The 23,080-nt window shown below is 38.5% G+C and overlaps 2 protein-coding genes across 2 annotated transcripts; one reads left to right on the forward strand and one right to left on the reverse strand.

Annotated features, from left to right (window-relative positions):
- Positions 1-293: 293 nt before the first annotated feature.
- DopEcR (G-protein coupled receptor DopEcR) lies at positions 294-14,509 on the reverse strand. Its single transcript, XM_090175101.1, has 2 exons — positions 14,286-14,509; positions 294-2,140 (listed from the first exon to the last, which is right to left on the reverse strand). The coding sequence occupies exon 2, from the start codon at positions 2,109-2,111 to the stop codon at positions 1,116-1,118; it is 996 nt and encodes a 331-aa protein (XP_090031227.1). The 5' UTR covers positions 2,112-2,140; positions 14,286-14,509; the 3' UTR covers positions 294-1,115.
- A 4,598-nt stretch (positions 14,510-19,107) lies between these two features.
- Positions 19,108-20,143, forward strand: NC2beta (negative cofactor 2beta). The gene is made up of 5 exons (XM_090175137.1): positions 19,108-19,195; positions 19,290-19,365; positions 19,424-19,642; positions 19,712-19,875; positions 19,937-20,143. The coding sequence occupies exons 2-5, from the start codon at positions 19,290-19,292 to the stop codon at positions 20,063-20,065; spliced, it is 588 nt and encodes a 195-aa protein (XP_090031263.1). The 5' UTR covers positions 19,108-19,195; the 3' UTR covers positions 20,066-20,143.
- The last annotated feature ends 2,937 nt before the right edge of the window (positions 20,144-23,080 follow it).

The raw sequence follows: 23,080 nt of genomic DNA on the forward strand, positions 1-23,080 counted from the left end.
CAGCTTTGAAATGTTTTTTTTTTGGTATTTTATGATCTTTAGAGCTTTTTTTTTACGTAGACGAGAGCATCACAATATTTATATGGACACGATATAGTTTATATATAACTATTACAATTGGCAGTATTATTTAACATTGATAAGCAAATTCTTTTTGATAATTTGCTTTTTCTAAATCTTCTAAATTTTAACTATCTTAAATCCTAAAACATTTAAATATATATTTTTTTTGTTTCTCGAAACCACTGAATAGAATCAGGGAAATCACATTCAATTTTTGGACGAGTATTTATTTTAGGAAAAGAAATTTAGTATTTTTACGAAGTAATATGTATAGATATATAAACCATAAAAATTTTGGTATATTTTTGGAAAATGTTCTGATTTTTATTTTTAACTGGTCTTTTGATATTTATGAAACTAAACTAAAAATATCACTTTTAATTTTAGTTTTTGTTTTGGTATTTGCGAAGAACAGAGAGTTGGGCAACCACGTCATTAGACTCGTTAACACGTTTATTTTTGAATCTAGCACTTTACGCCACTATATGCAATTTGGTTTGACATTTGCATAAAGCGCCACTAAACCCATAACAAAAACTACGCTGATGAACCCTTATTTTAGACCTTTTATACGCGCCTAATTATATACTTTATCAAGAGTTTTAACTTGAACTCCAGTGGGTATAATCATAAGTCTATAATTTCGATTAAGTGTGTCAGTTAGTCGAAATTTCTCTGGGAGTGACGTGTAATGGGGATGTAAGCAGACGACAGATTATTTCCGAATAGAAAAACACGCGTCGTCCGCTTAGAGGAACGCTAACTCGCTGACGAGCCTAGTGGGGAATTTCTTAATCTTCCATCTGAACTGACACTCTTATATGAAACGTTGTTATAGACTTACGGTATGATTTACTTATCTCGACCTTTGGTACGTAAAGACCAGAGATAATCGGTTCTTGACCAACTACGGTCAACACGAACCATATATCGCCGCGTAATTTGGGGGTCAGCGTAGTTTTGGCCACGCACCATTGTCCTAGTATTAGTCAACAGTCTTCGGGCACGTGGGTGGTTGTTTCTTAGACGTGTTCGCCCAACTCCCTCATTTGTCAAATGATGAGGTGTCGTCGGGCCTTGGATTTGCAGCAGAGGGAGAGGCAGAACATTTTGAGGCCGATCCTGAATTTGGGGCTCATGGTGACGTAAATGACCGGTTTCCACAAACAATCGGTAATACCCAGCCACAAGAGGCAGAAGTGGAGGCTGTGCGATTCGACATTCTCTCCGGAAAGTTTCTCGTAGAGACTCAGCGTGAACCACGGGATCCAGGAGATCCAGAAGACCAGGATGAGCACGAAGGCCATCAGATGATCCGGATTGGCTAGATTCTCGTGGACGGCTGCGGCGTATTCTCGGTCCTCCTTGCTGGTGCAATGCTTGAGGCGCCTGATGGTCGCGAAGATGTAGCTGTAGGTATAGCCGATGGTGATGAAACTGGGGGCCAGGATCAGGATGGCCAGCGTCAGGCTGTAGGGCAACGTGCTGCCCAGGTCAAGCAGGCAGACGTAGCCGTCCTGGTAGAACTGTCCTCGGGAAAATCCCAGCAGCGGCGGACAGCAGAGGAACATGGCGGTGATCCAAGTGAAGACCATCCAGCATTGGCATCTCGTTCTCGTTTGCAGCGTGTCGTAGCGCAGGGGCTTGCGCACGGCCAAGTAGCGGTCGACGGCGATCCACATGAAGGTGTAGACGTTGACGCTCCACAGAGTGATGGTGACGTATCCGCTCAAACGGCACAGGAAATCCCCGTAGACCCAGGCTTGCGCCACCGCCGGATAGACGGACAGGGGCAGAACCAGCGACGCTCCGAGCAGATCGGCCACCGCCACTGACAGGACGTAGAAGTCGATGGCTTCCTTGGGCGCCGGGTTGGTCACGATGGTGGCGATGACGACGACGTTAGAGGCGACCACAGCGACTGAGATGAGCAAAATGATGACCGCCTCGATGATGTGGTCGGTGGCCGCGCCTCCGTCCGAGATTGGTGACGCCAGAGTGTCAACGGCGGAGAGGGCCACGCTCAAACCTCGCGCCGATCCGATCATGATCGTTCCAGCCGAGCCAGAACGCCGCCCTGACAAAGAAAGCAAACCTTTAACACCACTGCTTAAACCAATCACTAATAACCATCCGCGTTTATTTAGATTTTAGCCTAACATGTTACGAATATAGTTAGCTTCATAGTGCCAAGGGGTAGCTTGTAAATTGTAAGTAATACCGTAAAGGCTGGTTTTCACTAGGGCAAAAACTCCTCAACGGTGATAGTCGACGCAAAAATATTGCACTAGGCCTAACGGGAATTTTTTGCGTCGAAATTCACCGTCGTGGCGTTTTAGCGCCCTAATGAAAACCAGCCTTTAGCCTATGATAAAACATTAACTTAAAAACGTGCGTCCTTTTTACAACGATGCCTAAAGAAAGCATTTGGTGAGAACGGAGTGCCGAAAAGGCGCCTAAATAAATCATCCTCTCAGGAAATCGCCCAGAAGTAATATTTATTTATGACAGCTTCCAGACGGGCATTTTTTGTTAAATATTATTTTCGCCCTATTTCGGATTTTGTCGAAGCTCCCGTTCAATATAGGAACCGGAAACCCCCTATCCTCCGCTATGGCTTTGATCATATTGATTTCGTTATTTAAGCTGGTAGGGTCTGAACAAATATTAATGGCTCTGGTCATAAAAGTATACACGCTTTTACGAAGTCGGCCATTTCATTACAGGCCTAATTTAAAATAGTACAGGCAAGGCGCCTGCACGTGCTCTTGACCGCGTGAAGCGGCCTCGCATGCACTATTTTAAATCAGACATGTAATAAAATGGCAGCTCTCACAAATAAGCATATAAAAGAGTGTATAGAACGCCGTCAATTTTTGGGCAAGCGGGTGATTAGATTTCCAGTATGGGGGCATAGATACGGAAAACAGTTTTCGAAAAACTTTAGTTTCAATTTGATTGTTGTTTTTTGTAATTTGAACATCTAAGAAAGGGAGGGAGCTATTATTATTCTCGATCTCTAACGTAAATTGTTTGTGAGAGTCTACCGAGTTGATATATTCCCGAACCATAATTTGTATATTTTTAATATGTCGAAACCAGATCTGATGATGCCTCTGAACAGAGCGCGAAACTAGTCGCCGTGTTCTAAATGTTGTACTTTTAAATTTTTACTGTGTAAATAAAGTAGCTATTTTTATTCTTATTAAAATATACACCGGTGTCTTGTATTTTTCTATTGTTCTAAAATGTAACGAGGAAAACGTGTAAATAGTAATTATACATTTATATATCTCATGAATACTACCAGGAAACTATAGAGGTATACACTTGGAATGTCTAAGGTTCCATTGGGACGGTGATACGAAAGCGCGTCGAGAAAAAGGCGGGGTTTAACTACGTCAAGTGTAAGACGTAACACGACATTTCAAATTCATTGGCTAGAGGCTGGACGCGAAAAGAATGCGTCGTCATGGTAACAAATAGACGATCTTCCCGCACAAAAAAAGGCTTACAAAACAACGGATTTAAAAACCTCAATTTGTTATCGTACTTAATATTTGGAAGTAATTATAACGTTCTTCGCGAAAGAAGTGTAGTTATCTCTATTTGCTGGTATAGAGTGCTTTCAATTCGAAACTCGCGACGTCACCAATGTAATTCGCCTATTGATAAAAAACGGTAACTGTCATGGCGGCCACTATTAACACTATAGCTGTGACGTTACAAGTTTTCAAAATGGTATCAGACGAAAGCACTCTATTTTTATGGTTATAAAAGAGATAATCGGGTAAGCTAATAATAATAATACCATGACTAGGCTTAATGTCGAATGAGGGTAGCGAGGCGCCAGTGTTTTTCTCGTGAGTTTTCCCGCTTTAAGACACGCCCGTTTCTACGAGCTTCATCACGGCCGTAAAAATCTTCATTAGACATTCCAAGTGTATACCTATATAATTTCCTGATACTACATTGTATCTTATCTTTAAGTACGGTCTACCTCGATGTCAATACTTGGATGACTCTTAAGTGGACGTCGCGGTAGGCATCAGTCTTCTTCGGGGCTGTCATTATTTTATTGGCGTTCCCTTCTATTTGCGAGAGTGGGATGGACAAACAAAAGTCTTTAGACTTGCAAATTCAAAGCCTGTCTATTAAAGCGAGATGGAAGTGGGGACAAAGCGCCATCGAGGAAATATCCTCGCGACTAAATTGAGGGCGAAAATGCGGGCTGGGACTTTTCCGCTGACAATTTATTCCTATCCCGAACGATGCCTTCTCTCTCACCTTGCTAAAAATCGACCAGAGCAGTCTATTTTTAGATAAACGTCTTTTTCCGTCCATTTTCTTTTAACGTACTCCGCTAGCTCCGTTTTTGGAGAAACCCCTCTTGACCCTCTTTCGATTCCTCGGAAGTCTTAACCGCGTTTTGAGACGCGTATACAGGGTGTTTCCATCAGTTATGCAAAAATTTTAAGAGGTTGTAGGGGTGAGTTGAGAAGTATGCCTGTTTTTTCCCCATTTTCCTACGATGAGTTAAAAGAGCGCCAGAGAGCTTCAACGTGTGGCCTACTAGCCCCTGGAAGTTGGCTGCAACACGCGCAAAACCAAGCAGCAGGGACTTTAAATCGAGGGGCAAGTCACTTCCATTTTGGGTGCGTATTAATCAAAGTAAAATGATTAAATCAGGGTAATCGTGATTAAATCAGGGTAATCGTGATTAAATCAGGGTAATCGTGATTAAATCAGGGTAATCGTGATTAAATCAGGGTAATCGTGATTAAATCAGGGTAATCGTGATTAAATCGGGGTAATCGTGATTAAATCAGGGTAATCGTGATTAAATCAGGGTAATCGTGATTAAATCAGGGTAATCGTGATTAAATCAGGGTAATCGTGATTAAATCAGGGCAATCGTGATTAAATCAGGGTAATCGTGATTAAATCAGGGTAATCGTGATTAAATCAGGGTAATCGTGATTAAATCAGGATAATCGTGATTAAATCAGGGTAATCGTGATTAAATCAGGGTAATCGTGATTAAATCAGGGTAATCGAGATTATAAAATCTAATCACGATTTAATCAATCTAATCACAATTTAAACGTGATTTAATTATTCTAATCATGATCTAATCTTTTTAATCAGGATTTAATCGTTTTAATCAGATTTATTCATTTCAATCATATTTAATCATTCAATCATGATTAGATCAGATGTAAACATTCTAACCATGATTAAACGTGATTTAAGCATTCTAATCTTGATCTAATCTTTTTAATTATGATATAATCTTTTTAATCGTGATCTAATCTTTTTAATCAGGATTTAATCAGTTTAATACGATTTAATCATTTAAATATTATTAAATCAGATTTAAACATTCTAAACATGATTTAAAGTGATGTAATCAACATAATCGTGATTAAATCGAATTTAATCAAGGTAATCACGGTTAAATTGGATTTAATCTTTCGAGGGGTGCGTCGTTAATCAAGGAAGTGACCTGCCCCTTGCTTTAAATACTGTTTAAGCTTACTTTTTTACGCTAGTTACCTCGATTTGTTTACAAAGTCCTTTTCTACCTAAATTACACGAACCTAAACCTTAATGTTCGCGTTTCCCTGCTGCTTGGTTTCGCGCTTGTTGCAGCCTACTTCCAGGGGCTAGTTAGCCACACTGTGAAGCTCTCTGGCGCTCTTTTAACTCATCGTAGGAAAATGGGGAAAACCGGCATACTTCTCAACTCACCCCCTACAACTCCTTCAAATTTTGCATAACCTTTTGAAACACCCTGTATTACAAATTATGAAAAACGTCCACATTCGATCTTTCGATTCGAGGATTTCAATTTCAACCTTCGATAATTTATTTCTTATTTTTGCAAAATTTATTTTTCGATTTTATGGAATTTAGATAGCTACTTGAAAGGACCGAATCGGTTCTGTCTATTTCCGCGTATTTTTGTTGCTTTTATAGTGTCTGAAAAACTGAAATTCTAAATGAAAATAACCTTTTCTGGTTGGTCTAAAATTGGCCTATATGCCCCTTTACGCTAACTGCCTCGCAGCACTCCGGTGTGCGGGGTGAACCTAACCTTAATCTGTAGGATTACTTTTCAGATTAGCCAGTTTCAATAATGTAACTTTAGGTATTTTCCAATACCACAAGTACATTCAACTTCAACAGTTTTGACACGCGCTTTTATTTTATCGCAATTGGTCAAGATGGTACTTTTGCGCTAGACTAATTTTAAGAACGCGCTGCCTTATTCCGTGCTAAATTTCTGAAACCGATAGATGGCGGTAATGTTATTGCCCTGGAAAATTAAAAAAATCAATAAATTTAATTTCGATTAATTTAAATTTTCGTTTACATATCTGATAGTAGGAAAATCTCAGTGAATTAAAAGATGCATTAAACTAAGAATGTATTTATTTATACTCGGGGAGAATGAATATGTCGAGATTATTTTGAGCGTTTCTCCAATTCCAGCCGTTGGGGCCCCCGGTATGCTCCTCCGCTTTAATAAAATCAAATAATACTGCAATCTCATTGGTTCTTAAAAATGACGTTTTTCGACGCGATTAACGCTGCTGCGAGGACGCAAAAAATAAGACCGCCTCCCCCCCCCCCCCTTTAGCGTGACGGGGTTAGGGCCTCAACGTGTCCGTCGATAGTCACGACATATTCATTCTCCCTGAGTATAAATAAATACATTCTTGATGAAACTAAATCAAAAAATTGTCTGCTTCTCCCTTTAAACGCTAAAATCAATAAAATAAAAAATTTAAATGCGAGATTTAAATAAAAACGATCTTAATCAAATAAATAATTTTTGTAATCAACCTAAGCTGATTTTTCTTACCAATTAAGGGGGAAGACTACTGTGGCCATTGTCTACTTTCGCGCTATTTCAAGCTGAACTCTTTTAATTTTGTATTTTAACTTATAAAATTAATATTTAAATGTAGAACAGCCTCTTATTTAGTGCCTAAAATAATTTGTACAATTTTAAATTTAAAAATAATTAAGTTATTACGTTTTAATTCAGACCCCCGGAGCTAAACAAGTTGGGCAAGCGCCCAAACTACCCTTTAGTTAGAACCTTATATCTCGTTAACTATTAATATTATAATTATCAAAATTATTTTAAGCACTAGAGGAAGGTTCAGCCAAATAAGAGAAATATAATTCAATTATGTGATTGTTAAAATATAAACATTCAGCTTGAACGAAAAAGTGGCTTTTACGATAGTAAAAATCTAAAGTCGTTCGTGGTGCATAAAATCGTTTGGAATGCTGTTGCGGAGAAATAGTCCCAACCCTGAACATAGACGTAATGCGGCCTGCTTCCTATAACTATAAGGCGCTGTCCGCGTCAAGTACGAACCTAAACGGGAAGCAGTTGCCATATCGTGGGAAATTTCCCATATTGTGGGAATTTTTGTGGTCCATTTTGGCTCTGTGGGAAAAAGGTAATTTTTTTTTCAAAAACGTTTATTTTGTGGGAATTTTCATATCTGCGGGTATTTATCCTATGTTTTTTTTAATTTGGCTATCTCATTTCTCACTGTCTTGACGTGATGGGTCTCTGACCTTTTGTTGAGCTAATAAAGAACTAAAGAACTAAAGAAAAAAAAGCCCGAAATTATCTAGAGCAGTGTATTTTCGTGAATCTTGGTTTTTATAAATAATATAAAGGAGGTGCCTCCTAATACTACAATCAATCAATGCATAGGCCTAACAACCAAAATGTTTAAACATTTTAATTTCAATAAAATTTAATTTTAAAAAGTAAATTTTTCAAAAGTTTTGAAAATTATGGCATGTTTTCCGTTGAGTTTTCGTTGGGGGAGGGGCTAAATAGGGGGGTGGAAATTTGTGGGAAATTTACTACCCAGCAATGGGAATTTCAACTTTCAAACATTGGCAACACTGACGGGAAGAGGTAAAGAATCCAGAAGCCAAGTAAGTTCTCCGGGATAAGTTTGTAGTCCAACAACCCTAATATAGGCTAATAATAATGTCTGCTAGACACACAGTCTGCACGTGGAACTGATCTCCAAAGGAACCCTGATTGATAATCTAATAATAAGTGACCTTTCGGCCAGACCAGTTCGACTCTCTCTCTCAAATAGCCGCATATTTTGGACGATGGTCAACGCCCTAAACTCGGGAAAGGCCGGGCGCGTCTCGAATCCAGGTCAACCGACGCCCCGCTGGTCGTGACCCCGTTTCCTCCCGAAGCCTCTCGGATTCGCTTCCTAGTTGTACGAGGCTCAACCGAGGCTTACTCTCCAGCGTCGAGCGAAGAAGATTAGAACTACATCGACTGCAACCCCTCCCCTTCGCGTCGAACTTATCTCTCTATTTCTAACGGACTTTCCTTTTTGGAGCTCCGAAATGTAATGAGCCTTCAATTCCCCCGAGAGTGTCTTGCAGTCGATATTATTAAAAGCTCCACTCGCCCTCCTGTACTTGGCCTTCTCTATTTTGGGGAAATTTTCATTCTGACGGGCTCAAAACGCCCCGACAGACAGTGATTTTTATTTCAGGGTTCGTACATATCTGGAAACCCTGGAAATATCCGGGAATTAGATTGTTGACGGAAAAGTCGGGGTAATTATCAGGGAGTTTGAATGTTGACGGGAAAATCAGGGAGTTAGGTTGCTGACAGAATAGTCAGGAAATTAGATTGTTGACAGAATAGTCAGGAAATTAGATTGTTGACAGAAAAGTCCAGGGAATTAGATCGTTGACAGAAAACTAGGGGAAATGTAAGGGAATTAGATCGATGACAGAAAACTCGAGGGAATTAGATCGTTGACAGAAAAGTCGAGGGAATTAGATTGTTGACAGAAAACTCGGGGAAATATCAGGGAATTAGATCGATGACAGAAAACTCGGGGAAATATCAGGGAATTAGATCGATGACAGAAAACTCGAGGGAATTAGATCGTAGACAGAAAAGTCGAGGGAATTAGATCGTTGACAGAAAACTCGGGGAAATATCAGGAAATTAGATCGATGACAGAAAACTCGAGGGAATTAGATCGTTGACAGAAAAGTCGATAGAATTAGATCGTTGACAGAAAACTCGGGGAAATATCAGGGAATTAGATCGATGACAGAAAACTCGATGGAAATATCAGGGAATTAGATCGATGACAGAAAACTCGAGGGAATTAGATCGTTGACAGAAAAGTCGAGGGAATTAGATCGTTGACAGAAAACTCGGGGAAATATCAGGGAATTAGATCGATGACAGAAAACTCGAGGGAATTAGATCGTTGACAGAAAACTCGGGGAAATATCAGGGAATTAGATCGATGACAGAAAACTCGAGGGAATTAGATCGTAGACAGAAAAGTCGAGGGAATTAGATCGTTGACAGAAAACTCGGGGAAATATCAGGGAATTAGATCGATGACAGAAAACTCGAGGGAATTAGATCGTTGACAGAAAAGTCGATAGAATTAGATCGTTGACAGAAAACTCGGGGAAATATCAGGGAATTAGATCGATGACAGAAAACTCGAGGGAATTAGATCGTAGACAGAAAAGTCGAGGGAATTAGATCGTTGACAGAAAACTCGGGGAAATATCAGGAAATTAGATCGATGACAGAAAACTCGAGGGAATTAGATCGTTGACAGAAAAGTCGATAGAATTAGATCGTTGACAGAAAACTCTGGGAAATATCAGGGAATTAGATCGATGACAGAAAACTCGAGGGAAATATCAGGGAATTAGATCGATGACAGAAAACTCGAGGGAATTAGATCGTTGACAGAAAAGTCGAGGGAATTAGATCGTTGACAGAAAACTCGGGGAAATATCAGGGAATTAGATCGATGACAGAAAACTCGAGGGAATTAGATCGTTGACAGAAAAGTCGAGGGAATTAGATCGTTGACAGAAAAGTCGAGGGAATTAGATCGTTGACAGAAAACTCGGGGAAATATCAGGGAATTAGATCGATGACAGAAAACTCGAGGGAATTAGATCGTTGACAGAACAGTCGAGGGAATTAGATCGTTGACAGAAAACTCGGGGAAATATCAGGGAATTAGATCGATGACAGAAAACTCGAGGGAATTAGATCGTTGACAGAACAGTCGAGGGAATTAGATCGTTGACAGAACAGTCGAGGGAATTAGATCGATGACAGAAAACTCGGGGAAATATCAGGGAATTAGATCGTTGACAGAAAACTCGGGGAAATATCAGGGAATTAGATCGATGACAGAAAACTCGGCGAAATATCAGGGAATTAGATCGATGACAGAAAACTCCAGGGAATTAAATTGTTGACAGAAACGTCAGGGAAATTACTTTTTTTTAATAAAAATCCTGAAAAAACTAGGGAAATACCAGTGGAAAATCATGTAAATATCAGGTAAATACTATTGGGAAATCAGGTAAATACTATTGGGAAATCAGGTAAATACTATTGGGAAATCAGGTAAATACTATTGGGAAATCAGGTAAATACTATTGGGAAATCAGGTAAATACTATTGGGAAATCATGTAAATATCAGGTAAATACTAGTGGGAAATCAGGTAAATACCATTTGGAAATCATGGAAATATCAGGTAAATACTATTGGGAAATCACGGAAATATCAGGTAAATACTAGTGGGAAATCAGGTAAATACTAGTGGGAAATTAGCTAAATACTAGTGGGAAATCAGGTAAATACTAGTGGGAAATTAGCTAAATACTAGTGGGAAATCAGGTAAATACCAGTGGGAAATCCGGGAAACACCAGTGGGAATATATTTATTTACTCTTAGGGAGAATGATTACGTTGAGATGACCGAGGGGGCATCCCGATCTAGTTTTCAGCTAGTCAAGACAAGGCTTAAAACTGACTCATCATTTTCTTAAAATTCGCACAATTAACGAAGTCTATGAATAGAGTATCTTTGACCCTGACGGCCATTTTGGAAATAAAGCGTTATAGTGACGTCGTGTCACGTGGGATTGATTCATTATATTTTCACTGCGAAGAAAATGGTTTTAAGAATAAATGTACGGGTAAAGCTACAGCCGCCATACTTTTGGTTTATTACGTTACTTATGTCACTAAACGAACGGTTATATTTTTTATCTACGCAGTACGCTAGTACTGCCTTGCAAATGTTAAATTTGTTACGCCCAAAATTTATCGATACAGAACGATTTATCTGAAAATATAATTTCTATAAATGTTTTGGTATTTTATAAACGACCAAAAATAATCGAACGAATTACATCTGATTTTTCTTTCCGGGTTAATAATTCGATACGAAAGTACTGATTATTATCTCGGGATACGAGCTCCATTAGAATATCTAATGCGTTTTCGAATAGCCATTACTGTAAGAGTACTCTTGATGGGTGGCCCATTCAATACACGATTCAATAATTTAGACAAATTAGCCCTTAACGTTAACTCTAGAAAAATTATTCAATCGCGTTAGCCGTCCTTGATTAGGATCCTTTACGGGATTCACTCACGAACCGTGCAATTTAAAGCAAGTGGCGGCTCGACGTGAATAAAGTAGCTCTTTTTTCAATAGATGTCGCTAGCGTCGAAATCAAAAAGGCGGTACTTATAGGTACCCCTCACGTTGATTGGATCGTTTGTAAATTGGTTAATAACTTAAATTACAACAATTATAAACAATATTTTTACATGTGATATATAATTTAGATTAAAGCCCACTAAATTGAGTATAAATTGTTTAAATATAATACTCTACAATGGCTCTCTGATGACGTTATCATTTGGCTATTTTGAATTTTAGCTTCCTTTGCCATAAATAGATGGCGCCAAGTTCTCCACTAAAGTCGCGTTTTTGAGGAATCGGCTAGATTCATAGCCATCTCTAATAACAGGGGCCTTTTCATAATGCAGGTGCCAATGATAGGGTCGCCACTTGCTTTAACGAAAATGGTCAAGCGAATGCGTATCTTACGAAAAAAGTGTCCACCATCTGAGTCGTTGAAGTGAAACGTTGGCCAATAAATTATTGGACCCGAATCTTGATTGCGCACTTGGTTATTTTAAGCAGCTACGATTGTAGCGCCGTGGTGTCCGATATTGGAATGATTACCGCCCAAATATTAAACCGATGAGTAAAATAAGGCTTACATTTTTAGCTCCAAATAGGTAACGTTTTTACGCGCATATTTTGTATTTGGGTGGGAAAGTTTCCCAATTCTCCCGGTAGGAGCGCTGGCAATTGACAGCAATTTGAAGAGTTGGGATTTGTTTTTACAATTTAGGTCCAGCAGTTTATTTGTTTAAGGTGAAACGTTTTTCATCAAAATTTAAATATATAAAAATTAATCTGAGTAATAATTTATATTTTTTTCCCCGGGGTTAAAATTGTAATGTCACTATGATAATTTATCTAGTCCCTAGAATACCTACAAATCTTTAATATTTTTTCAAAGTTCCCTTAATCATCCTAAAATATTACCAACATAAATAAAATAAATACGATATCATGCGTGGTACTAGTATAAGTCTATAACTATTTTATATATTGTGTCAGTTAGTTCAAATAATTTCTGATAGCTTTTGGTGGAGTGAAGTAGAATTGACGTCATATCCAAAAAATAAGCGCCTCTAGTGAGAATTAGAAGCAACTTAAAAACAAAAATGTGTGGTCATTCTAGGCAATATGGCTCTCAGTAAAACATTAACATGCCGAAGGTAGATAACTTACTTACTTCTAATTATAAATAATTATAAACTTATGGTACTAAAGTCTTAGTTTTTGGGAACCAATTTTTTTAAATGTAGTAATTTTTTTGGAATAATTTAATCATGGATAGTAGATTTTAGAGGATCGGTAAAAAGCCTGGTTTTTAGCCCCTGTAAAACAATCACACCAAGGGAGTCGTCCAAGGTTATTTGAAAAAAAAAATTACAATCCAAATTATTATATTTGATTGATTTTCAATATGTAACATTCAACTTTATTTTGATTTGATCCAAATTATTTGGCTCAAACAGAATTGGAGTCAAACTCGATTCCAATTGGATCCAAATTTGGACGATTTGATCAAAATTATTTGGTTCAAACAGAATTGGAGTCATACTCGATTCCAATTGGATCCAAATTTGGACGATTTGATCAAAATTATTTGGTTCAAACAGAATTGGAGTCATACTCGATTCCAATGGGATCCAAATTTGGACGATTTGATCCAAATGATTTGGTTTAAACCGAATTGGAGTCAAACTCGATTCCAATTGGATCCAAATTTGGACGATTTGATCAAAATTATTTGGTTCAAACAGAATTGGAGTCATACTCGATTCCAATGGGATCCAAATTTGGACGATTTGATCCAAATTATTTGGTTTAAACCGAATTGGAGTCAAACTCGATTCCAATTGGACCCAAATTTGGGCTTTGAATGAAGTTATTTTCGTACGTTATTAACCGTTTAGAACGATGGTAATAAATAATAATAATAATCTGTTAGATTAAACCACCCCTTGTCCCAAGTCATCGAGCGACTTTTAATGTCATGGTCACTTCTCCAGCTAGAGATATATATTATATACTTTAGACTATACGCAATGCTAGCTGGTTAATTCAGACATAATTCAATCTCAACAAAGTGTCATTGTGTCTAGTCAACGACGGACTTATTTGGTTATGACGATGGTTGACCTATTTGTAGAATACCTTAATTAGGTTTTGTCACGGAGTCGAACCCTTCGAACTTTTCCGAAAACTAAAAATATAAATATTAATAATCGGATGTTATCTAAGTGAAGCCCTGGAAATTTTTCTCTCGTAGAATTCATGAATAAATAAGGTTTCTTTTAAATCCCCCGAACCCTGCGCCACCCTGTTTGCATTTTGTCGACTGATTGCGAAGGATGCGGGGTTCGATAAGCCACTCGAGTTTCAAACGCGGATGAAAGTAACGAAATTGGGTCAAAAAAGAACGCACACGCCAGGAGAGAACGGGGGGATCAAAAATAAACAATCCACCCCCCCCCCGCGCTTCGATCAACTTCTCATCTGTAGCTATCAAAAATGGCCGCCTTAGCATCAACCCCCTTTGCTTATCCCCCCCCCCCCCGGCAGCCCGGCCATCCGAAGATATCGCGTCTCCATCTTTTCGACCTAGACCTATTATTATCAACCCCCCCCGTAATAATTTAATTATTTAATTTGAAATTTAAATAATAAAAATGAAACTTACGTAATTTGAAATGGATACTGTGGAAGCGACGTGAATTGACGAATATCTCTGCATTCCTTGCTCGAACGTGTTTTCAAATCTCGCAAAGTTCGAATCCGCCATCCAAGAATGTATTCCGTTCCGATTTATGATCGTTTCTATTTGGTATTTAAAAAGGATGTATTTTGGGTTTCCTTCGAGTGCGGGACCTCAGTGGCATCCCCGTTCAACGTGCGAGCGTTCAATGTAGAGCCGCAACACCCCAGCCCGAACTGCTCCCTCTCCACACTCCAGCTGGATTCGCAACTATCTTTATGTAGACGCTGTTGAGAATGGTCTTCTCCGTTGACATTTTCCTTTTCGTAATTACGCGTTTCGTGTCGTACGTGGCTAAATTATTATCATCAATATCGTTTATATATCCGTGATTTTTAAGAATGTGTTTTGGAAAGCGCGCAAATACGGATATTAAGTGACGATAATTGCGGTAATGAAAACGGAGTTTCCCATTCTAACTGGCTACTACGAATACTTGGTGGGAAAGGGGACCCGTCCGCGCATGCGCCATATTTACCTCTATGTGTATCCGAGCCTCCATCATTGGAGCTCCTGGGACGCGAAATTTGCCCGTTCGCGTCTTCAATACTGTGTAAGGGTCCGTTTACGCCTCGCCAACTCTGCCAACCGAAGCGGTATTTTTCGTGTTAATTCGAACTCTATTCTTTTGGTCTAACAGGCGGCTCGACATCCCCTTTTTCAGTCAACCGTCGACGTTTAAGTTGACGGTGTATCTAGACTGTACCGTCTCCACGCCTATACCGTAACTACCCGGTAAAGGGTTGACTCGATCCCTAGACTGGTGAAATCTCCCTGGAATTCGCTCCCCTTCTCCGCTAATAACCGTTATTATCTAGATCATCTTTTATCGCTCTGGTCCGACCGTTGCTATTGTTAGACTATATTATTATTACGGACTTGTTCCGGATAGGCGTAGGTTGCTTCGCCCAATTTTAAGTCTGATAATTCGCGTGACTTTTTGAATTTGCTTCGAAATTACGTCTTAGGTTTTGTTCAATTAATTCCGTATTAATCTCAGTTAAAATGAGTCTTAATTTAATATTAACTTGCTAAAAGTATGGCTCTAACCTTCTTCTAAATGCTAAAGGTTAATTCGTGGTAAATAATATTGAAAAATAAAATTTATTTCTGCAGTAGACCAATTATAGACCAAAACGCCTGTAAAAGTGTTCCACACGTCTCACTCCGGTGTATTACAGACGCGCCCACTTCCAGGGGCTCAAACTTTTTCCCCCAGAAGAAAAGAAAAACACTTTCAGTCGCAAAACGAATTGATTGAAGACTTTTTTATAGAGTTCTTGGTAATAAATTGCTACCAGCCACCTCGGTGCAATAATATTATAACTTGGTTTTTTGTAAAATTTGAGATAGAGGTTTATTGTGGTTAAGTTCAGAAAACTTATAGATCTGTTTTATTTTCAATTTAATATATAAACTAAATTGCTTTAATTTTAATTTCGCATTGTGCATAATAAAAATCTTCAATTATTCTTCCAGATGCCAAAAATATCCAGTTTGTAATTATATGTTTGCAAAATAACGTTCCTTTTTTCTTTGGGAGTTTTAATAACCTCAGCGCCATCTATCGGCTTGAAAAATAACTATTTGCTCGGAAGCCTAAACTGACGACATAGGTGTCTTCGAGCGCTCACCTAACTAGGTCGATACTTTTAGCTTGTTCTGGAACAAAAGGTGTAAATCGTTTACGATAAATGGACACCGTTTCGGAAACCGACTGTTTTCCATTTATCACACATATTTTGATTCATTTATCATTTCTTCCTTATTATATTTGCCGGTTATTTGCTTTACTAAACCATTTCTCATTTAAAATATTTACAAATAATTCCAAATAATTAATCGAATATTAAAGGGGAACGGGCAAGCTTTTCCAAATATTGCCTTATTTCTGTATCAAAAGATTAAGAAGACGTTCAATATACGAACACGTACCTTTTTTTGTCTTGAAAAAAAAATGCTTTTGGCCCAAAAAGTTGAAACGAAAAATAACGCCATGTGTTTGGGTTTGAATTTTCGCTGCCATCTTAGGAGCTGCCGCCAGCGCCCATAACCCCGTATGACCGATTTGAGAACTATCCTAACTTTTAAAATCGCGCAATTTAGGCTTAGGTCTCTTATAACTGGAACGCGCCGCGCGTGCGAAACATATTTTTTTGCGTCTTCAGCAGCGCGTGCTTTTACGTTGTTTTCCTGTCTCACCGACTTCTAACCAGGTGTCGCGGCGGACGCGCGTTTTTCGATTTCCCGAAATTTCTTTATTTTATTAAAAATTAACCACTCAATATTTTTTTATGCGGTTTTCGCCATAAATTTTAGTTTTTATTGGGCTATAGGGCTATCTAACTGGTTAAAGCTTGACCGTTCCCCTTTTAGTTGAAATGAATTAAAAATAAGTAACGTAGTTTGAATTTTAAATATGGAGAAGATAATAATATTTCAGTCAACCTGAACCCGCGACGTTAACAAAAAGACTATACAAGTTTTGTCCAAATTTGACCATTGATATTGTACAAACCATAGGAGCTAGGGAAAATTGGCAAGGGACAATTTCGGTCCTCTGATCAGGCTTAAAAACATATTGAAATTTGAAATAAATCCGTAGAAAGCCATTTCCCAATCTCAGGACCGTATTTGGGGGGGGGGGGGGTGTGCTCTGAGCCCCAAAAGAATACTTGAGCATCCTCAACCAGGGGCGGATTAATCCTTTCGGCGCCTTTGGGCACATAAAAATTTGGCGCCCCTTGGCATTGGTCAGCTAAGGAGGGGCGTATCAGTTTATAATAAATAAATAAATATATTTTAGTTTCCCAAACCTTTTCGGCGTTATTTTGAGTAGGGCAAGCCAAGTACATGGACCGTGGGGCTTTGTCAGAGTTTTGGCGCCCCTAGAAAAGCGTCCTCAACCCGACCGACCCAAAATATAATGGATTGCTCAACCACCTATCCAAAATATTTGTATATTAATCAAAAAGGAGAGCTACATCATAATTTAATTTCAGTAAATATTGAAAACGTTTTTACTACAGTTTTGAAAATATTTGGTTTCGCGCGTTTTACTGCACCAAGAGTTTAAATATTTCAATTTAAAAAATAAAGCCAATAGTTCTTTTTATAAACTAACGTGGCCTTCTTGTTGAAATGTTGCTCTTACGTCACAGTCTCTTACTTTGACAAACCTACGAGCGCGCGCTACAGTCGCGAGGAATATAGCTTTTTCTAGAGCGCGTGCAAATCGCTCGTGCGAAGAATACACTAATAAAGCCGCGTCTTGTTACGTAAGAGCAACATTTTAACAAGTTGGGCAAGACCACTTTTTATTTTATAAAATCAACTATTTCGGTATATTTACTAATTTCAGGAGTGGGAGTTAAAAATTACGATTTTTAGTATCATGGCATTGGCACCCCCCAAAAAAATTTGAGAGCCCCCGAGTTTTGGCAGCTGGTTACGGGCTTGTTTCCCATAAAAGAAGTACGGTGTCCTCTAGTCTACGCCTTTACCCACAAAATCTATCCAGATTTTAGAAAACTAAAATATTTGAGATACCTGATTTCTTCACTAGGGAAGCGTAATGTTGGCGTCTTTTCTATGACTTGATAGAAAACTCGAAAATATCAGCCATTGCGTTCTTTCCTTATAAGCGCAGTTTTTCCCGAGTTCTATATATTAGCCAATTACTTCCAAGAAGAGAGACGAAGATGGAAGAGGAGACTTTTACAGTCCCCATCGATTAGGAGTTCTTTTTCGCGGAAGATCAAAGAACACGACGCTGGTTCTCGGCGCGGCTGGACTTAACTGACCAGCCACCTCACTTCGAATTAGCCACTGGCCAAGTTTGGCTCGCCCTCAAACTTAAGAGTTGGGTTTCGCGATTGAATGTTTGAGACTCAAATGAAAGATTCTTGGAAATCTTCCATCGAGAAATAGGAAAGATGGATTTTTTCTTCCGATTTTCTTATAAGCCATTAGATAGAGAACGGCAATTTAGAGCGTTATATTGATTTATGGTTTTTTTTCTAGAAATTGAGCCTTTGATATTGTATTATCAGAATTGCTTTTACCACGATTCGCAAGTATTTATGGTTCGAGGAAGGTACAGATTAAGGTTTTCATAGATACCTTTCCCATTTTCAACGCTCATCTTGGTCACGTTGTATCAAGTCTAATACGACACTTCTGTACTATGGTAGTTTTTTTAAAAGCAGATACTATTTCAGTTTTGTAGAAATGGGAGAAAAGAAAATTATATTCCAAGCATTTATCTTTTCCGATAGTAGATGGCGGCTACGAGCAACAAACGCAGCAACCCACGCAAGGAGAACGCAACCCGTCAAAAGTCTGTTTGTGTACATTTTTCATTGGTTAGAAGGGAAAATTTTTCAAATTGTCTTCCCCCTTTCCGTAAAACGTTCAGCGTAAAGGCTCGTCCAATGAAATTTGTACACAACACTGCGTTAGCGTGTTTAAAGGCTATAGCTGCGTTCTCCTTGTGTTTGGTGCTCCTAGATGGCGGGCATACACGATTTAAAAATGGTACTCGCCAATCTGGAACTTGTTAATTTTAAATCTTGAATTTTCTACCAATATTTTTATAGTGTTCGAATACGTTAACCATTATCATCCTTACAAATATTTAAAATTAAATGTAATTTATTTTAGGGCGTAGTAACTTTTGAAAAACGTTTGAAACAATCGATGACCATATGCATTTAATGCCCGATTCTCTTTGCACGAAGTAGGCTACTGACCATCGATGGATAATTAGCCTTTTCAGTTTACATAGAGAAACGTAGCGGCCAACGCTTGTTTTATTTCTGAAACCCACGTCTAAGGTAATTTATTTTTTAAATTTGCCGCCATAATTTCAAACAAAGTAGATGGCAGTAGTACTCCAACAACATTTATATTTCCTACAAATACGTACAGATGGCGCAACTGAATCGTGTAATGTCCGTTGATTTATCGTCTGCTACCCTTAATAGTGTTTCCAGTCTGAACCAAGGTTTAATTTGTTATTTAATTAAATTTAAGTATTTTATATTAATAATTTTTATTTTTAGCGTATCTTAATATGGCAGACGAGGAAGATCTTACAATTCCACGCGCAGCGATGAATAAAATGATCAAAGAGATCTTACCTCATATTAGAGTTGCGAATGATGCTAGAGAACTAATTCTAAATTGTTGTACAGAATTTATTCATCATATATCTTCCGAGGCGAATGACATATGCAATAAACAACAGAAAAAAACTATATCCGCAGAGCATGTATTAGGAGGTATTGATTGTAGTGCAACATTTAATATTGGCTGTTGTTGAGTTATATGGTTATATTTGCGTAATATAGCATTAGATACACTTGGTTTCGGAGCGTATAAACAAGAAGCTGAAGCTGTATTGAAAGACTGCAAAGCCGTAGCTGCTAAACGTAGAAGGCAAAGTACAAGACTAGAAAACTTAGGAATCCCAGAGGAAGAACTTTTAAGACAGCAACAAGAGTTATTTGCCAAGGTATTTACCATAATAGCGTATTGGCCTAATTATTAAGCTAACCCGCGATACATTTATTAAGGCCAAACAACAGCAAGCGGAACTCGAACAACAACATTGGCTTGAAATGCAGAAGCAAGTAGAAGAACAACAACTACAACAAAACATCGGACAGACAGATACTAGACCAGATACAGATGACGATTATTAATTAATCTAAAAGCTTTTTAAAATTTGTATTAACTTTACACATTCATTTAAAAAATATAAGTTTATTTTATTGTGAAAATAGTTGCATATTTTGTTTTTGTATATAAATATCTTGACAAATTTGGTACCAAAATATCTATTTTAATTATAGCATCAGCAGAATCATCAATTCATTTTTTACACCAATATGTTATTCACTTCTAACATGTACATTTGCAGACTAGCGCTGATTTTTCTAAATACTAGTTAAATAAGTGCGTGGATAATTACAGGAATCTATAACATGGCATTGTGGATAATTGCAAGAATCCAAAAAGTGTTATGGGTTCCTGATAATCGTTATTATTATTCATTGGAAAAGTATGGTTTATTTGTCTGCTGAGTGTAATTTTTCACTTAAATTCCTCTATCACCGTAGCATTGCCCCCTGGATTAAGAGAAGGCCTAGAAATCGTTTTTCTACAGGGGGCGGCAAACATTTTTTACACGCTCGCGAAACACTCAGTAGATGGCGCGATTTCCAACCTTTATATCGAGACCATAGATATAAGAAATGTATATAAAGGTCTAGATAAATTTCGGGGCGTCTAAGCCTAACATAAAATACGGAGTTAACACCTAGCAGACACCGAGGAAGGCACGTGACCAAGAGCGCGAGCTCTCTTAGCATTTTAGTACTAAGTGCTTGACCTTTCCGCAGGCCGTAGTCTTTAGACACCATCTGTTGGTGACCTTTAGTATCATTTTTAAGCAGGAGACAATGGCTCTCGCGACGATAGCATGAGCTTTCTTACCGATAGATAGCGCTTTATAAGGATAGCCTGCAGAAATTACGCGTTTCTGCTAGCTGTCACCTCCGTATTCACTCCCTTTGAAATATTTTATCTAGACCTTTATATACGTTTCCTATGTCTATGATCGAGACGATCAAGGCGGGAATTTTAAATATTATAGCAGAAGCCAATGCCCTTAAGCAATAGCAGCCGATCTTTCGCTGTCAGCCTGACTTGCTGACGTCAAAATGGCAAGATCTAGGGCCATCTTTCGGTCAACAGAGGCATAAAACTAAAACTTTGATTTTGCCAGTTTCAAAAACTCAACACCTGCCCATTTCTAGGCCTTCTCTTAATCCAGGGGGCAATGACCGTAGGATGATTACAAAAAAAATTTAATTGCTTTTTTTTATCATATCCGGTTTATATTTTATTGATTTTTATGTAGTATGAACTTCCATATTTATGCTGGATCACATATTTCACATTCTGACACCAGGTTGAACAGAAGGTAGGGATAATTGGCGCTAATTACGTTAAAAAAAAGACGTAGCGCATTTTAGCAGACGATTTTTTGATTTAACGTAATTAGGCGTAGTGACACGCGTGGTAAATTTGAGCTGTTTATTCTGAGCAAAGAAAAAGTTGTTCTAGGTCAAGGTTCGTATAAGCAGTAAAAGCACTATACGATCTAGGTCTATGTTGAGGAATTTTGAGGTAGATAAGCTAGTGTAGCCTTTTGACGTCGATTTACCTCATAGGGAGCTAACAGTTCTACGTCACACGACGTCACCCATGCTTTTTCCTATTGAAAAAAAATTGTACCCAACATGGCGTACAGAGCCAAAGCTACGAAGTGTTAGTTCCGAGGTTAGTACCGGGAGTAGTGGCGTACTCCTGTAATCCGTTGCGTCTGGGAGGCGGAGTTTGTGGATGGCCGTGTGAGGAAGACCACCAATCCCCCAACGGGTGGTCGGAATACTTCCGCCACGGGTGTCCCCACCCCTGTCACCACGTATCCCCCCATTGGCGTGGCCGTTACGCTTATCTCACCCTGATTAATCAGTTATTGCGTGCTGGTGTCTAAGGCCTTAGGTCGACACCGATTTGTGTGTATCAACAAAAAAAAGTTCACTATTAGGCTTTCAGTTCTGAAAGCCTAAACTTTTACATTGAGTCACGTAGCGGCCAACTTGAGAAGCTCATGAGCCACCGGAATTGGCTTGACTTTCTCAACGCCTTCGCTACTATGGATTTCTTAATTTTCTTTTGACCTATATTTTGCAAAGGTTTTCCCTTCAACCAAACTCCACTTTTAATGCTCTTTAACACAGTAATTTATCCATTCTAAACAGTCGTAGAGCAACATGAAACTGTTAACGATCCAGTTTCAATGGTAAGAGATTCCGATCAGCTGGAGTCCATGCTTCATGAAACTCTTACCTGTAGGATTAGCGTTAAAAAAAGGTTAAGGTATCATTGGTCTTTGACTTTTACACTTACAGACTTACCAACGATTGAAAAAACACGTGAAATAAAAACGACTTACTTATCATATTTTAATTTCGATTAAGTAATTCCTCGCGACTATAGCGCGCACTCGTAGAAGCAAAGATAATATAGAACTCCGTACCCTAGATTCGAATTCTGAGAGCTTTCTGACTGAGCCATCGGCGGCGATCGGAAACTTTTTCTGAGGGGGCACGGACCATTATTTTTTCATCCAAAAATTCATATACTTAAAACTTAAGCAAGAAAATCTACAGCTCTAAATGTTTATTACTAGATATATTTTTTTAAAAGCGTTCTTTCTTATATCTCATCCGTCAATGAATACATTGATAATAAAAGTTAAGTCGATATCTTTAGAAAAATATCTGTGTACATGGCTAGATAATTAGGCGCTTCTTGGCCACATACTTAACGAAGTTATCTTAGGTAAAATAGGGTACACGAAGGGTTGATTTTCTGTTTGGACGAATCTATCGAAATCAATTTTACGGCTATATTATCTAAATGCTACTCGCATCTGCAATCTCAAAATAACTTCTGTTAAAAGACTGAATTCGGACCCAAATAAAGGCAGTGAGATTAGAAATGTTTCTCTGATTGCTATTTTTCCTCAATTTTATTTCTGTGGTGGCTCTGCCCTCGTCTGTTTTTCCCTATGGGGGCTCGAGCCCCAGAGCCCCCACGGGATCGCCGTCACTGATTATTCACAGCCCACTTTGATTACGAGCGGT

This window comes from Leiobunum rupestre, chromosome 5 (genome assembly GCF_980474605.1).
Source record: "Leiobunum rupestre chromosome 5, qqLeiRupe1.1.hap1, whole genome shotgun sequence".
NCBI classification, from domain to species: domain Eukaryota; kingdom Metazoa; phylum Arthropoda; class Arachnida; order Opiliones; family Sclerosomatidae; genus Leiobunum; species Leiobunum rupestre.